This window comes from Chrysemys picta, chromosome 14 (assembly GCF_011386835.1).
Source record: "Chrysemys picta bellii isolate R12L10 chromosome 14, ASM1138683v2, whole genome shotgun sequence".
NCBI classification, from domain to species: Eukaryota; Metazoa; Chordata; order Testudines; family Emydidae; genus Chrysemys; species Chrysemys picta.
Window position 1 is genome coordinate 8,067,950 of NC_088804.1, and position 17,296 is coordinate 8,085,245.

General features: G+C 46.7%; 1 protein-coding gene and 1 long non-coding RNA gene across 7 annotated transcripts in view; both read left to right on the forward strand.

The window, feature by feature from the left end:
• Positions 1 to 6,207, forward strand: part of LOC135975562 (P-selectin-like) — a 110,410-nt gene extending 104,203 nt beyond the window's left edge. For both annotated transcript variants that reach the window (XR_010592477.1, XM_065566878.1), the window contains exons 5-6: positions 1,050 to 1,370; positions 4,731 to 6,207. Coding sequence is in view for 1 of the 2 variants with exons in the window: in XM_065566878.1 (XP_065422950.1) it covers positions 1,050 to 1,370; positions 4,731 to 4,753 (344 nt within the window). In the remaining variant the exon portion in view is untranslated. The remainder of the gene's footprint in view (positions 1 to 1,049; positions 1,371 to 4,730) is intronic.
• A 6,636-nt stretch (positions 6,208 to 12,843) lies between these two features.
• LOC135975564 (uncharacterized) lies at positions 12,844 to 16,832 on the forward strand. Of its 5 annotated transcripts, XR_010592479.1 has the most exons (5): positions 12,844 to 13,811; positions 14,060 to 14,423; positions 14,836 to 14,947; positions 15,173 to 16,323; positions 16,449 to 16,832. It is a non-coding gene; the product is annotated as an uncharacterized LOC135975564 (long non-coding RNA). The 5 variants fall into 5 exon arrangements; XR_010592481.1 differs by lacking the exons at positions 12,844 to 13,811; positions 14,060 to 14,423 and having other exon boundaries at positions 14,430 to 14,947; positions 15,173 to 16,087; positions 16,236 to 16,323; XR_010592480.1 differs by lacking the exons at positions 12,844 to 13,811; positions 14,060 to 14,423 and having other exon boundaries at positions 14,430 to 14,947; positions 15,173 to 15,245; positions 15,764 to 16,323.
• The last annotated feature ends 464 nt before the right edge of the window (positions 16,833 to 17,296 follow it).

A 17,296-nucleotide genomic window follows, 5' to 3' on the forward strand; every position in this document is an offset into this window, starting at 1 on the left:
GCTCATTCCCAGCCTCTGGCATCCCCATCCCCGCCCATCCTGGCTAATAGCCATTGATGGACCATCCTCCAGGCATTTATCTGGTTCTTTTTTGAACCCTGTGGATCTTGGAACACCAACAAAAACCACTGTGTGTTTTGACGAAAGTGGAGTCAAATCTGTAATAAATTTGGTGAATCAGTTCTCGTCAGTGCATTGGCATTTTCAGTCTAAGCTAAGTTTTGCCAGAACATTTGCAATCAGCTCTACTGTACATGGACATAGTGCGAGAGCCCCTGAGCCAAAGAATTTACACTCTAAAGAGACAAGACAGACAAAAGGGGGGGAGAACGGGCAGATGTACTAACAGTAGATTGGGAAGTGAGACAGAGATTAAAGGACTAGATCCACACAGGGCTTTAGGCCCTTAAATCCAACATCTGGGGGCCATGGAGATCCTCAAACCCCCTGCTCAGCTGCCGCCTGGCCCTAGAGCTGCTGAAGTTTCCACCAGTAAAACCAGCGCTAAAGACTTGCTGACACTCTCTCGCTATGCTGTAAGCACAGGCCTGTCCAGAATAATGGTTGCACCCCAATCCTCACACCCCTGCCATTGCCAGCAGAAGGGCATCACTTCTCAGAACTGCCCATTCCACGTCCTTCAGGGAATCCCATTTTTCTGTAACCAAGGAGAATTGGCCACCCTCTCTCTTGCCCTGCATTGGGCTGGTGGAGGGAAATAGGTCTCAAGAAGGGTTTGAATGTAAGGAATTTGGCAGGCATGTCAGGCGTACACAAGGTTCGGGTAAGATGTCACATTGTTGGAGGGGGTTTGTCTAGACTGAAGCTTCTGGGGTTACCTGCTCACTAAACAGAGCAGAAAAGTCTTGACATGCACAATACAGCTCTATATGGGGCCAAACGAAAGAACATCCATTTAAACTCTTAACAAGCAGGGGAAACTAAATAGCAGGACTGGAGAGATTCATTTTGTACATCTGCCCTTGTCTGCTGGCACATTGAACTATTTCTCAATGAAGGTGCCATCATCTGTGTTTCTCTTTCTGCAGAAATTACCGACCTGATGGTGAATCAAACCCCAACCAGTGTCAGTGATTTCGAAGGCTCAGAACTTACCATGAATTGTACATTCAAGACAGTCAATAATCACAGCACCATGTATGTGCGATGGTATAACTATGGGACGGAGGCACTAAAGACAGAGCTGGTGAATGACAGCGATGTGATCACAACCCTGCATTTGGACAATGGGTTTGCCTCTCTCACTTTGAAGAATGCGAATTCATCTGATACAGGAACCTACGTGTGTGAGGTGGGGATCACAGCAAGGAACCTGTCTGTGTCAGGAGCCGGAACCCAGGTGACCATCAGTAAGTGTCAGCAGTCTCCTATGTGCTTCCTACTATGAGACCCAGATACTGTCAGTTCCCCACAGAGCGACGGAGCAGGAGCAGGGAAAGCCGTGCTGAGAGCAGTGCTTAATCTGTGCCAGGGCTTGCCAGGCCTGGCAATCCATAGCCCCGGCCCTCCTGGGCTTGCGGCATCAGTTATGAATGTAAAAAACAATTGCTTGAGCCCTGGCACCTCTTTCACTACAAGTGAAGCCCGGCCTGAGAGACAGAGCCAGGGACAAACACGGGCCAGGAGTCCTTTAAGCTGCTCTAAGTTATGCCCAGCTCTGAGCTTCTTTATGACAGCGCCCAAAGACTGGGCAGGGCCGGGCCAGGCATAAAGGCGTCTGGAGCAACACTCGGTGCACCCGAGAATCTGTTCCTCTTTTCTACATCGGTTCTTTTACTGCCCTTTTCATCCTAGTATCTGAGGCCCAGATTTGCAAAGGTATTTAGGCACGGCTCCACTCAGCCCTGGAAGGCCTAAGTGACTTAGGAGCCTCTCTCATTGGAAGTCAATGGGGCACTAAGTCCCTTTTGAAAATGAAATGGAGGCTGCTAAGTCACGTAGACTTTGCTCCACTCAGCACTGCAATGCGTAAATACCTTTAAAAAATCTTGGGCTTGAGCAGCTTCCAGCCATGCATCAAGCAATGTGACTAACATCTGCCAGGTGTGGTCCATTCTCTCGCTCATCCTCGCCCAAGAGGGGGAATTGTGTGTGCAGTGGAGCATTTAGAGTAGGGATTTTTTTTAATGCATTTAACTGACACCCACAGCTAAACCTGATCCTTGTGTAAATACACATGTTCAGCAGTTGTCAACAGAATTACTGTTTTGAGGAGGTGGTGAAGGTTCTAGTTAGTGTTGCAATCCGGTGCCAGTTCCAAGCATCAGGAAGCAGTGTGGCATTTCAGCACTGCTGTGTGCTGACAGGGGTAAATGCTGATTTTGTAATGGCGACCACTGGCAAGGAGCTTTAGATAATTTGTACATTCCGAATTCCCCTGTTATTCTATTGTTATGTTAAGAGATACAAACCTTGTAGGATTTCTGGTTTCCCTCCTCCCCTACTGAGCCAGTCCCTGTCCAGTTACAGATCCATCCCGCTAGCCTAGGTATGGAGTCCTGTTTATCCTTTGGATTGGCAGGTGCAGAGTTAATGAAGCCATTTCCCCTTGGGATCAGGGGAATTGGGAGAGTTTTTGTGAGTCTAGGGTGGAAACTATTGATGGGGTCAGTTAGGGGAGCATTGCTCTCGGTAAGGGCTCTGGCCAGGTCTCTAGTGTCTTGGTCTGCTAGGGATTTCCTACTCCTGCGTCAGAGTCAGCGTGCTGGCTGGCCTCATGGGAAGGTTCCCCTAGGCAGAGGGCTGAACCCAGCCTGGTGACCCCACAGGTCCCAGCAGCTGGCATATGAAGAGGAACTTGCTGGCAAAAAGGGAGGCCAAGGAAACTGCCTGTGACACAGAAGGGGATGGGAAATTAAGGGCGGGGGGAGAAACAGTTTTTACATCTTTAAACTGTCTCTGCCATCCCTTTATTTATCCATCAGTCTCTGTCCCTCCTTTAGAGGCAAATCTGTCCCTCTCTGTCCCTGCATCCCACACTGACAGGTTTTCTTGATTTCAGATAAAGGGGGTGTGACGGGTTGGGTCACAGAAAATCCCTCAAGGCTGTCACTAGATGTGCTGGGATACCACTGAAAAGAACCACCCTCCCTCCCCCGCCAGACCTGGTTTCCCTCCACTCCTGTATTGCTGAGTTAGACACACCAGTCGGCTCCAGCACAGACCAAGAGGTTGGGCCATGCCTCCCTGCAGTTCACAGAAACTAAGATTCACTTAACCCAGGGGTTCTCAGTTAACAGGGACTTTCCCAACATCTAGTATTCAGTCTTTCTAGGAGCCTAAACCCCAAATAAATCTGTTTTACTCTGTATAAAGCTTATACAGGGTAAACTCATAAATTGTCTGCCCTCTATAAACAAAAGTGATTTTATTCAGTATAAAAAGTAGGATGTAAGTGGTTCCAAGTAATAACAGACAGAACAAAGTAAGTCACCAAGTAAAATAAAGCAAAACACGCAAGTCTAAGCCTAATACAGTAGGAAACTGAATACAGGTAAATCTCACCCTCAGAGATGGCCCAATAAGCTTCTTTCACAGACTAGACTCCTTCCTAGTCTGGGCCCAATCCTTTTGAAACCAACGCTATGGCTTATGGCCTGGGTCCAGCAATCACTCACACCTCTGTAGTTACAGTCCTTTGTTCCAATTTCTTTCAAGGATCTCTTCGGGGTGGAGAGGCCATCTCTTGAGCCAGCTGAAGACTAAATGGAGGGGTTTCCAAAGCCTTTTATATTCTCTCTCTTGTGGGCGGAAACCCCTTTGTTCTTCTGTGCAAAATCACAGCATCAAGATGGAGTTTGTAGCCACCTGAGCAAGTCACATGTCCATGAATGATTCAGCTTTTTGCAGGCCGACACCATTGTTTACATCATAGTTTGAACATTCCCAGGAAAGCTCAGATGTGGATTGGCATCTCCCAAAGTCCATTGTCACTTAAGTGTTTCTTGATTGGGCACTCACTCAGAATAGTTCTTTCTCAAGAAGCTGATCAAATACTTCACTGATGCTACTTAGAATCAAACACATGGAGATACAAGTACATAGCCAATATTCATAACTTCAAATACAAAAATGATACACACATACAGACAGCATAATCATAACCAGTAAGTTACAACCTTTCTATACAAACACAGTTCATGTCAATAACATCACAGGGAGCAATGCCTCACACGTTGTTTTCGTCATCCGGATGGTTCTCGGGGCCCTTGTTATAATCTCGGCGGTGATGATTGTTGCAGAGTGCGTGATTTCAGAGAAGAGGGGTGAGAGAAATGTCTTCAGTGCAGTCACTGTGCAGAATCAGCCACAGAGCTTGAGTTACACATGAGGTCCTTCTGCCTTTTCCTTCTGGGCAACTTCCCAGTCCCAGTGCGTTGAAATTGAAAAGCTGTTTCAGACCCGGCTGGGACTGTTTTCTTGGCCTGTCTGTGCTGGTTTCTGTCTAACATTAAATCTGGGTATCGCAGAACTAGAAGCACAGAGTTTAGGTCTCCATCTTGTAAATGTTCCTGAAGGCCTTTACCGCTCAGGTCTCCCTTTCACAGCACCGATGATCTTTTCCTGTCGCTGCGTCTGTCCAACGTGCCCTGTTTATTTCTGGCTGGCTGGCACGCACGGAGCTAATGCAACCACTTGGACAAGTGTGCTGCACGTACTGCAGGAGTATTCTTTAGGTTCTAACTTACTGAGTCTGATTTTTTCCACAGCTCCTGTCAATCAGACAAGATGAGGATCAGCTGTTATAGCGTACCCTTGGAGATGGAGCTCTCAGACACCTGTTACCCAGGCATTCCCCCCAACACCATGTTGACCATCCTGCCTGCCAGATTCTGCACCTGCAAATAAACCTTGAACTGAACGGAAGGGAGGGGAGGGGATGCTGGATAATTGGAAGGGAGTTCACAGGTGTTCAGAATAAAAAGACTCCTCTCTGACACCCTTTTTTGAGGCAGCAGAACCCGGTGATTGCTGATGGCTTAGGCAGTCTCAGTGGCATCCGACCCATAGGAAAATATGAGATAAACATTTCTGTCACCTAAAGATTCCCCATTGTGCTACCTAGCAATCACTTTAAAGCAGGGGAGCAGAAACTATGGCCCGCGGGCCGGATCCGACCCGTCAGGGCTTTCAATCCGGCCCGCAGGATTGCCAGCCCCATTGCGCAGCAGGGCTAAGGCAGGCTCCCTACCTGCCCTGGCCCCGCGCCACTCCCGGAAGCAGCCGGCATCACTTCGCTGCAGCCCATGGGGAGGAGGGGGCAGAGGGCTCTGTGCGCTGCCCTCGCTTGCAGACACCGCCCACAGACACCGGGGAACCACGGCCAATGGGAGCTTCGTGGGTCGTACCCACAGGCAAGGGCAGCGCGTGGCAGAGTTGCCTGCCCCACCCCACCCCCAGGAGCCACTGCCAGACATGCCGGCTGCTGCCAGGAGCGGCACAGGGCCAGGGTAGGCAGGGAGCCTGCCTTAGCCCCGCTGCGCACTGCTTCCACACCGGAGCCACCCGAGGTAAGTGGCACCGGGCCAGAACCCACATCCCAAACCCCTCCTACACACTGCACCCCAATCCCCTGCCTTGAGCCCCCTCCTGAACCCCAATCCTCTCCCCTGAGCCTCCTCCCGCAACCCCTCCTGCACCCAAACCCCCTGCTCTGAGTCCCTGCCTGCACCCTGCACCCCTCCTACACTCCAACCCCTTTCCCTGAGCCCCTTCCTGCAAACCGCACCCGCACTCCCTCCCGTACCCCTACCCCATGCTCCAGCCCTATAGTCATGGCCGTGCATACAATTTCCCCACCTAGCTGTGGCCCTCGGGCCAAAAAGTTTGCCTACCCCTGCTTGAGGCTCATGGAACCCTTGAAGTGAAGATGCTCAGAACAAGGGCCAAAACCCCTCTTCCCTATAATTGGATCAGCTGCTTGTCAGTCAAAGAGGAAATGGAAACATCTGCTGGGAATTGCTGTTCCGTGGGTTCAGATGGCCCCCTTGCTGACGTCAGCTGGCGTACAGTTAAGTACCTGCTTAAGGGTTTGCAGGATTGAAGCCTCTATAAAGGACCATATTTTTATAACTGTTTTTTTTAATTGTTTTTTCACATGCTGCTCTCTAATAGTTAGATTGTCTTACACGCGACGCATAAGGCTATGCACTTCCGAAGTGTTTTAATAAAATTCTCATAACTCTGGCTATTCTTGATGTCCCTATAAATATGCAATCCTTTTTTGAATCTTCCTCTGCTCTTGCCCGCACTGATTGGGTGGAGGTGATCCTGATTGGGTAATCGTGATTGGGTGCAGGTAATCCTCAGCGAGAGGAGGAGGGTATAAATAAGACAATGGCTTCCCCAGATCCTGTCCTCTCCATCTCAACACATGGCGGCAAGAGTGTGTGAAAGACAAAGAACCAACATTGAAAAGTGTGGGGGGAGGGGAGGGGCGGTCTTGTCTGGAAAGCCTTCCAGTCAGTATGGCCTGCAGACAGTTTTGGGGAGAGAGATCCCTTTTTGCTTTCAAATCTTATTCAGCTTGGTAAAGTTTAGGAGTTAGGATACAACCACAATCTTTTCTTTTCTAACCAATGCTGACTTTTATGCCTATATCACTTAAAATCCCTCTCTGGTTAATAAGCTTGATTCATTGTTTATCTAAGCCAGGGTGCTTTCGGCTGGAGTGTTTGGGGGAGCTCTACTCACGTTAAAGGCTGGGGCATGTTCATCACCCTTTGATGGAATGACGGACTTTTAATAAGTTTACACCATTCAGGGGTGGGGGGGTCCTGCGCAGTACAAGATGCACAGTTCTGGGGTGCAAGGCTGGGACTGAGGGATATATAGGTGCCGCCCTGTGTCTATTCATGACTAGCTGGGCAGAGCATTCGTGGATTCAGCTGGGCCTGACTTTGGATGCTGGTGGCTGTGAGTGAACAGAGCCTGGAGGGGTTCACTGTTCACTAGCAAAGCATTGTCAAAGATCTCCAGGCTAGTGAGCAATGGGGACACAGCGGTTCTACAGTCCAGCTTGGGCCCTAGGGCAGTGGTTCTCAAACTAGGGCTGCCGCTTGTTCAGGGAGATCCCCTGGTGGGCTGGGCCGGTTTGTTTACCTTCCGCGTCCACAGATTCAGTTGATCGTGGCTCCCTCTGGCCGCAGTTCACCGCTCTAGGCCAATGGGCAATACACTGGGCAGAGCCTAGTGAGGGAAAGGCGGCTGGGTTGTGGACAATGTCAAAGTGTAAATCAGGGGGCTCTGCAGTCTTAACATGCCAGTCAAAGGGGAGTGTGTGTGAGGGGAAGACAGTCTCCCCAATAGCGGTGATGGCTGGGAGCTGGGAGCCTAAAGCAGGTGGACCAGGGAAGGGGAATACTGATACAGTTACCCTGGCATGTTCTCCTTGTGCTTTGCACAAACACAGAACCAGATCCTGCATCTTCAAGGTTACTATGGTTACGACCGGGGCTCTGTTTCTTGGCCCACAGCCAAGGGTGGGGGGTTCAGGGTGCTGTTTAGGGGCCTGTGATATACAGGAGGTCAGATTAGATGATCTGTGGTCCCTTCTGGCCTTCAACTCTAGGACTAGAGCTCTAAATATGACAATACAAGTGTGCACACTGCTACCTATCTGACTCGATTGTTCTAGCAGAAACATCTAGCTGGTGTGCCTACCCCACCATGCCACACGGCTTCCTATGCCTTCCCAGCTGCCAAAAGATCCAATTGTCCCCGACACAGCAGCCAAAGCCTCCAGCTTCTCCCCTGAAGTTACTTAATTGTCAAGAGTCTTCAGTAGACTGAAGCTGAAAGCAAGGGCAGTGTGAAATACATGGAATGGAAAACCTGACCCACGCAGGGGCTGCTGCGCTGATTATATTAGATTTCTTCATATTCAAGTCAGTCAAAATATTAATTATTCATAGGGTGAATGAAGCTGCTGTAAAAATTTCCAACCTGCTCTACCCACAAGGATATAGACTATGCCACAGAATATAGACCCAGCTGGTCCTGGAGTAACCAGAGCCCTAATTAGGTCTAAAGGCCTTATCCATAGTGTCAAAGTCATCAGGTCTTCCACAGTTACCACAACCCTTCACACTGAAAAACAATGAGTAACGATATAAATATGCCCCATGCATCAACCTCAGTGTCCAATATTTCCATGAATCGGCCATAAGGAACACTGGGGCACATCCTGAACTGGGAGAAGTAAGCAAAACGCCGCTTCTATCTTATTTCCTGCTAGTGTTTTATGGAATTAAATTTCTGAGTGAGATAATCAGGGACCATTGAGAGATCTGTCTTTCCCTCTCCCTTCAGTTCTAGCTCTCATTAACCTCCCCTCTACAATATAGCTGAATAACTCTATTTCATCTCCACTTCCTGTTGACACGTCTCTAGTTCTCACAAACATTGTCCTTACACCATCACAGACTAAACCCAAACCAGGCAGTGAAGTACAAATTGTTGCAGTGGAATTAGTTTCCAGAGCTGACTCTGCTCACTGGAAAACTCTAGAAGCCCAACCTCCTGAAAGCTTCAGGCCAGCGATGTCAGGGCTGGATGCTGACTGGAAGGTAGGAGTATCTCCAAGTGGAAATCAATGGGAGTTGCTCCTCCCTGGGGGTCAGGGTGAACAACAGATCTGGGAGTTCAAGGCAACCCAAGTTACAGGGGGGGTCACTCACAAACAAGGCTGGAGAGGCCCTAATACTAGAGAAGAACAAAAGGGGAGATGGTTCGGGTCTTGGTTTTGCAAACTCATCTGCTGGGAAAACCAAAGCCAAACCTGGGGTGGTTTGGATATGACGGTTGTAGCAGAAAGAGCCTGAAAGACAGGGCCTGGGACCAGATGAGGCCTGAACCAAACATCAGCCAGAGTCAGGCCTGCTACAAAGCAAATGCTTGCTTACAACTTCACTGTCCAGTACACAAACTTGGTAAGGATGTGGCTGGTGTTGCTAAAACAGAGACACTCCTAATAAATACTAGGCACTAGCTAGTCACAAGAATACCCCACTACAGAGTTAAAACTAAGGTGGAAACTAAGCATGTGAGAGGGGAAATACACAACTTGTTTGTATCAGTGTATAAAAGAGGGGTCTCAGAAGGTACATCTGGCCGAGGGGACAGTGGGAAGTCCTACTGCTGACTGAGCTGGTCCATGTTCATGAGCATACATGTCCTAATGTCCATGCAGAGTGTATCGGGTGCTAGTACCAGTGCTTTGTCGACAACAAACATGGACAAGCGTCTTTGCCACTGAACAAGTCTGTTGTCTTTTGGGCAGTTTGACTGAGGTCTCCTGGGCCAGCTACCTGGCCAGAGCCAGGACAACGTATGGACCCACACAGCCAATAACAGGTGTCCTTTTATCAGAGCTCCCAGTGATCATGGAAGGGTGGAGGGATGGTTCTGGTATCTGCCCATCTCCCACTAACACTGAAACCCCTGCCTGGATTCCCTTGTACAGGAGGCACTGGCTGTCAGTCCTCGGGTGGGTCTACAGTGATCAGCCTAGAACACAAGATGAAGGGCACAGCACGGTGCCATGAAACGCAGCCAACAGGGTTAGTCCTGAGAGAGGCTGGGCACCTGCAGCTCTCACTGGTTCCAGAGGGAGATGCAGGAACTCAGGACTGCTCAGAATTGGCCCATTATGATGGAGGTGGAACATTCCACTGTAGGCGTGGTGACTAGACAAACCCAGAGGCAGGGACAGGCAGGGGATGGGAACTATGATATAAGCTTCCATAGGTGAGGGCTGTGTAAGTCCCACTCCATCCAAATCACACGGAAAGGAGCCGTTCATGATCCTGGAATTCACTGTCACAGAGCCCCAGCTGGTGAGTCCAGATCTGAAGTGTAATTTGACTCATTTGAGAGTTTAGAGCCAGCCAGAGCCTTCCCCCTACAGCTCCCCTGGGAGGATGTGGGGCAGGTCACTTTGCCCCACTGAGGAGTTGGTGACGATGACCCACAACTCCCTGTTGTGATGCAGTGATTGATGGGTCAGCCACCAGGGGCTGCGGCATTTCACACCAGGATGTCGCCCAGAGCACATGGCTGCTGCCTGTAGGTCTGAGTACAGGGACTAGGGTGTTGGAGCAGGGCCTTCTGGGACCAACCTGCTTCCATTGCTAAAGATGGGAACGTGAGACACAGAAGGATGAAGGAAAGAATTCTTGTAAGGAGGAAGGAAACAAGGCAGGCACAAGACTGGGGTGGGGGGAGGAAATGAGGTATTGATAATGGAGGTGAGGGGGGAAATGGAAGTTGTTAGTGAGAAAGAAACACCAGGGGCTGAGGAAGGGACAGAGAAGAAAGAGGAAAGGGGAATGGGTGAGGAGAGAGACATGAAAAAGGAGTGGGCAAAGAGGCTGCAAGAGAAGAGAAAGGAGAAGCACAGAAGCAGTGGATGGGGTAAGAACCTGGACTGATTTCTTTAGCATCGGGTAGAATGCTGATTGTCTGTGTCAAGATGTAACTACTAGGGGTTAATCATGCCAGCATTTGTACAATTCAAAAAGGAAAGGGTACAAATGGTCTATCTGAAAAGTGGCATCAGCTTGGTTCTTACCTGTCAAGAGATGACATTACAATTGGTACTACTCCTGTTGATTTGATCATTACATCTTGTCTGTCAGAAGTTCATATAGTACCACTCTAGTAAGAGAAACTTGTTCCTATCAAGAGGTAAGGAATGCACCTTCTGGTAGCAATGGAGTGGAAACTAACCAATCTGAGTGTTTTTAGGTGAAGGAAGTGAATCTATACTTTGCTGTCAAAGGCTACAAGCAGTTTCGTAAGAATTAAGCAATATACATAACCAAAGCTTCTGAGAGTTACAGAAGTATTTACTTGTTCTAGTCAAGAATAAAGAAATCACTTATACCTATTGGTTTTTAACAATACAGCTGATTGTATGGAGAGAAAAAGATAAACCAATACAGCAATTCATCACACAGAAGGTGAGGATTTATATTCCCTGTTACAAAATGAATCCAAGGACAATTCATTTACCTGTTGCCTGACAAAAATACAGTCTGTCAAATGTTGATCTTTGCCGCAGGTCATATTTTGAGATGCAAGGATGACAGACAGCTGTAGGTTACAGGAAGGAATTAGGTGATCCATCCTTTTAAGGAGCTAAGAAATACAATATGCCATTCCCATAATAGTAAATGATTCTGCTCATACTTTCAGGTGGAAGAAATGTAACTGATGAAATCTTCATCTCTAAAGAGCACAAGAAGTTGCTTTACTGAATAAAGCAATAAAAATGGGAGCTACTGGTTCAGATGTAAGTAGTCAGTAATTCTAACTAATGATGATGATCTTTGCTCCTTTTTCCTTCCTGGATAATGGTTGGTTTTTCCTACAAGGATGTAACAAAGAAAAAGTGCAACTAACCAGAGCGAGAAGATGAGCATTTCACATGGTCTCACATTTGCAGAGATAAATTGTCCAACCGATTTTATTTGTACAGAAGTGATCATTGTTGCTTATTTATCAAATGGCAAGAAATAAGTGGAACTGATCATTCCTATCAAGAGGTAAGGAAGGCACCTCCTCACAGCATGGGGGCAGGAATTAAAGGCTCTACTTCTATTTTCAGGTGAAATGAAGGTCTTCCAATTAAAGGGAGGATGATAAGAGGCTGCTGAATTTAAGAAACAAAATCAGCCAGGTAAGACCTGGCCACAGGGAAGAAAAGCATCTTTTACTTCTAGTTCAGAAAAAGGCAAGCAGCCATTTATATGCTTCAAATTTTAGCCAGGGTAGCTGGCTGTTCCTCTAAGAAGCAAAGTCTTGGGGTAGAACATTGCTGACAAGTAGGTGAGCACTTAAAGGTCTCTTAAAGCTTAATGATCTGGATGCTTTAAAGAACCGTCTCCATTGATGACTCTTCATAGCTGGTAATGAGTAATAATAAATAATTCTGTCAGACATTGATTGCAGGTTTTTCTAATATGAACTATGAACAGACCAGGTGGTCATTCCTACCAGGGAGAAGTGAGGGTAAGTGGTTGTCCCGGACAAGGAGGTAAGAAATACCAGTCTCCAAACATCCATGTGTATATCAAGTGGTGTGGATCTTACTTTCTGGGAGAAGAACTGTGGTGGACTTTACTTGTCATGGGGAGAATATGACAAGCAGACGCAAGACAAAGCAACACGGACTTGCCAGTTGCTCAATCCAGGAATTAGCTGATCCATGCTTTTAAGGAGGTAAGTAATGCAATACGCCATTCCCATAATAGTCAATGATTCTGGTCATACTTTCAGGTGCAGGAAATGTAACTGATGAAATCTTCATCTCTAAAGAGCACAAGAAGTTGCTTTACTGAATAAAACAATAAAAATGGGAGCTACTGGTTCAGATGTAAGTAGTCAGTAATTCTAACTAATGATGATGATCTTTGCTCCTTTTTCCTTCCAAAAAGTGCAGCTAACCAGAGTGTGAAGAGGAGCATTTCACCTGGTCTTGCATTTGCAGAGACTAATTGTCCAACCGATTCTATTTGTACAAAAGTGATCATTGTTGTTTATTTATCAAATGTCAAGAAATAAGTGGAACTGATCATTCCTATCAAGAGGTAAGGAAGGTACCTCCTCACAGCATGGGGGCAGGAATTAAAGGCTCTACTTCTATTTTCAGGTGAAATGAAGATCTTCCAATTAAAGGGAGGATGATAAGAGGCTGCTGAATTTAAGAAACAAAGTCAGCCAGGTAAGACCTGGCCACAGGGAAGAAAAGCATCTTTTACTTCTAGTTCAGAAAAAGGCAAGCAGCCACTTATATGCTTCAAATTTTAGCCACGGAAGCTCACTGTACCTCTAGGAATCAAAGTCTTGCGGTAGAACGTTGCTGACAAGTAGGTGAGCACTGAAAGGTCTCTTAAAGCTTAATGATCTGGATGCTAAGGAACCTTCTCCATTGATGACTCTTCATAGCTGGTAATGAGTAATAATAAATAATTCTGTCAAACATTGATTGCAGGTTTTTCTAATATGAGATATGAACAGACCAGGTGGTCATTCCTACCAGGGAGAGGTGAGGGTAAGTGGTTGTCCCGGACAAGGAGGTAAGAAATACCAGTCTCCAAACATCCATGTGTAGATCAAGTGGTGTGGATTTTACTTTCTGGGAGAAGAACTGTGGTGGACTTTACTTGTCATGGGGAGAATATGAAAAGCAGACGCAAGACAAAGCAACATGGACTTGCCACTTGTTCAATCCAGGAATTAGCTGATCCATCCTTTTAAGGAGGTAAGAAATGCAATACGCCATTCCCATAATAGTAAATGATTCTGCTCATACTTTCAGGTGGAGGAAATGTAACTGATGAAATCTTCATCTCCAAAGAGCACAAGAAGTTGCTTTACTGAAGAAAGCAATAAATATGGGAGCTACTTGTTCAGATGTCAGTAGTCAGTAATTCTAACCAATGATGATGATCTTTGCTCCTTTTTCCTTCCTGGATAATGGTTGGTTTTTCCTACAAGGTTGTAACAAAGAAAAAGTGCAACTAACCAGAATGTGAAGAGGAGCATTTCACCTGCTCTCGCATTTGCAGAGATTAATTGTCCAACCGATTCTATTTGTACAGAAGTGATCATTGTGGCTTATTTATCAAATGTCAAGAAATAAGTGGAACTGATCATTTCTATCTAGGGGTAAGGAAGGCACCTCACAGTGAATCGGTTTCTACTTTCAGGTGAAAGAAAGGCAGTGCTGACCTCTCAAGGGAGGAAGATTCCAAGACATGGCTGAACTTAAGAATGCAGGCAGGCAGGTAATGATACCAGTGCAGATGCAAGAAAAGCATCTTATGACTCCAGTTTGGGAAAAAGCCACTTCTACATCATTTATTAACCAATGTAGCTGGTTGCCCCTCTGAAAATCACACCAGGCAATGGAAATTCACTGACAAGGAAGTGAACAGAGAAGAGCATCTGGGAGCCAAATGAAGCACATGTTGACCGATGGCTCTGCATAGCTAGAAAAACAAATAAAAATTCTCTGAAACATTGATGTTTGCAGGTGATCATCATTCAAGATGTGAGGGGATCAGATGACCACCCATGCCAAGAGGAAATGAGTGAAAGCGACTGTCTTGGGGAAAAGGTAAGAAATGCCCAGGCTCAGAGCACCCGAGTGGATATTAATGGATCTTATTAACTTGCAGGTAGAAGAACTGCTGCTGTTCTCACTTCTCAAGGGAAGACTGTGAGAAGCAGGTGCAGACTGTGCTAACGCAGTGGGCCTGGCCACCTGCTGAATCCACAGAGGGGACAGAAGAGCATTCTGTAGCTATAGTCCTGGGAATGGAGAGCAGCCACCTGAGACAGTGCAGCCAGTTGCACTTTCCAGCTGTAAACATCCCTGCAGATCAGGGACCAAGGAGGTGAGTTTCAAGTTTCTCTTATTACCAAATGAATCTTGTGCCAAAGCAGCAGTTGCAAACCCAGTCAGGAATAAATACCAAATATTGGTAGTTCCAGCAGCAGATCGTACCTCTCCTGATAGGAGAGCAGAGGCTGTTGTGCTCTAGAAGGAATTCATGAAGCTGATCTGTCCATGTCTATAGGTGAGAAACACCATTTCTGTACCAGTCAAGTGGAAACGAATGGATCCTCTCCTACCTTCAGGTGCATCTGAACATTGAGGATATAAAAAACTTCAGGAAGCTCCTAGAAGAGCTGGGAGGGTTCTTACTGAAAGGAAAAAAGTGAAATTAATCACTGCTGCCAAGAGGTCAAGAACTCACCTTCTCTTGACTTTCCAGGTTCAGTTCCTGGATCTGATTATTCTTTCAGATGAAAGAAATGAAACTTGCCTTGTATACCAGGAGAGGAATACTGCACGAGCAGCCTGACCCATTGCGAAGTGAAGAAAGCATTTTTTCCTTGTGGATAAGGAGTAGTTCAGGTAATGATACCAGTGTAGATGCAGATTTCATAGGTTATAGGAACCTATGAAATCTGTTTGAAAGATTGCAGGTGAATGTACCTCTGGTCAGCTCACCACAGCCTCGGTGAATAGTTCTATATTGGTTATTTGCCAAGGGAATAAGGTTGGGGAAAGCACCATAAAAATGTAGGACACCCCAAGATTGATGATAAGTAATGCTGTGTCAAAAATTGATTGTTACAGCTGATCACACATCCCAAGATGCATGAAGAGTCGAGGGCCATAGCAGACAACAGGGGTTCCTCTTTATCAGGAGGTAAGGAATATACCCGCTTATAGCATCCCAGTTCAAATTCAAGACTTTGGTTTTTCTTTCGGAGCCTATGTTATATGTCAGGAGGGGAATGCTGCCAACTAATTGAGAACAAAGCAAAGTATGTAGCCAGAGCCTCTGAGATGCAATAGAATCATCCTGTGAGTCTATTCATGGAAAAGGAGAGTAGCCACTTATCCCCAGCAAGTGTTAAACCACGCAGCTGGTTGCATCTCTCCAAACACAGCCACGCTCAGACCATTCCCGGCAAGGAGGTGAGCATCTAAGGTTCCATTTTGCCACCTAAAGTAAATGAAAAATGATCATTTCAGTGAAGAGCCCTCCAGACACCAAACAAATCTGTCAGATATTGATCATTACAGCACCTCGCACTTCTCCGGATGTCAGGAGAGCAGAGGGCTGTGCTTTTCAAGAAGCAATTAGGGAAGCTGATCATCCCCTTTCATGAGGTGAGACATACACATTCTCAGAGTTCAGGTGACAATAATGGATCTGGTCAGTCTTTCAGATGGAAGAAATGCAGCTGAGCTGATCTTCCCAGACTGGAAGGCTTGGAAGTTGCAAACGATCGTGATAGCGAACCATTTTTGTTGACCAAAGGAAAAATGGAGCTGGGTGCTGGCTACAGGTCGGTAACATTGGTATTTAGACAGCTCAGTAAATAAGAGGGCAACTGACCACAGTGGAGAGGTGAGTATTTGAACTGCTCTTGCAAGAGATTAGCTGTGCTACTGATTATATTTGTGCAGAATTGTTCATTGCACTTTATTGTCCTTTAGAAGTGCAGGAAGAAGATACATGAAGTGGATCATTCCTGTGACGAGGTAAGACGTGCTCCGTCTCATGGCAACAATCTAGAAGTCAATGATTCTGGGTTCATTTTCAGATTCTTCTGCCATTCAGAGGGGAATACCACAAAACTGATGACGGCCATTCTTGCGGAGATCTAAGAAAAGCATCTCCTCTCTCTAGTTAAGGGACCACCTATCAAGATTTAGACATTGCAGAAGATGTTACCTCTCAAAAGGAGAGCAATGCTTAGACCATCACTGACAAAGAGGTGAGCATTCAATGTTCTCTTCATGCTAAATAAATCGGATGCAAACCAACATTTCATTGTAAGACCCCCAAAATCTGAACATACCTAGTAATAATAAAGTATCTTTCAAATACGGTTCATTACAGCTGACTGGGCTTCAAGCTGTGGGAACAGTTGGAAGATTTATGCCAGGAAGGAGAGCAGTTGGTTCTGTCTGCCAGGATGGAAGCAATGAAGTGAGTCGTACCTTATCAGAGGAAAGCACTGGTGATTGGCGAATACTGGGACACAGACTGTATCTCAGGGTGTGACTGGGGCAGGGTGTGTAACCATAGCAACCAGTGGGTCCTTTCCCATTGTGGTCCTTGCTCGCATGCACAGGGTCAAACTGATCGCTATGTTTGGGGTCAGGAAGGAATTTTCCTCCAGGGCAGATTGGCCTGAGACCCTGGAGGTTTTTCGCCTTCCTCTGGGGCATTGAGCAGGGACCAGCCCTTAGGGCCATTTAGAAACAGACAATAAAAAATAATAGAAAGTGAAATGTGTCACCTTTCATCATTGCCTCTGTGCTTCTTTAAAAAAAAAAGTTGTCCTCCCCCTCCCCAATACACATGACCCTTCCCCATCTCTCTGCACACGGGACCTTCCCTCCACAAGCAGTGTGTCACCCTCCCCCACCCCCTGCAATCATCACAGCTCTCCCCACTTGTTTCCTTTGTTTCCTCTCCCTGTATCTATTCTATTTCCTCTTCCATCCCCCCTTTTCTGGGGCTATTTCCATCAGATCTTTTCTTGTCTTTTGTGCTTTTCTTTTTTCTGCTGTCTTTTCTTTTCTATCTTTTCTCTCCATTTACTTCCTGCAATGGGGTGGACTAGGCCCAGAGGCCCCCTGCTGGAGGCCTTAGGGTCCTGCCACATCCATCCCAGGAAAGGAGCAGTGGAGAGAGACTGTGCAGGAAGCGACCAATCAGGGAAAGGCTGCAGAAAGCAGCCA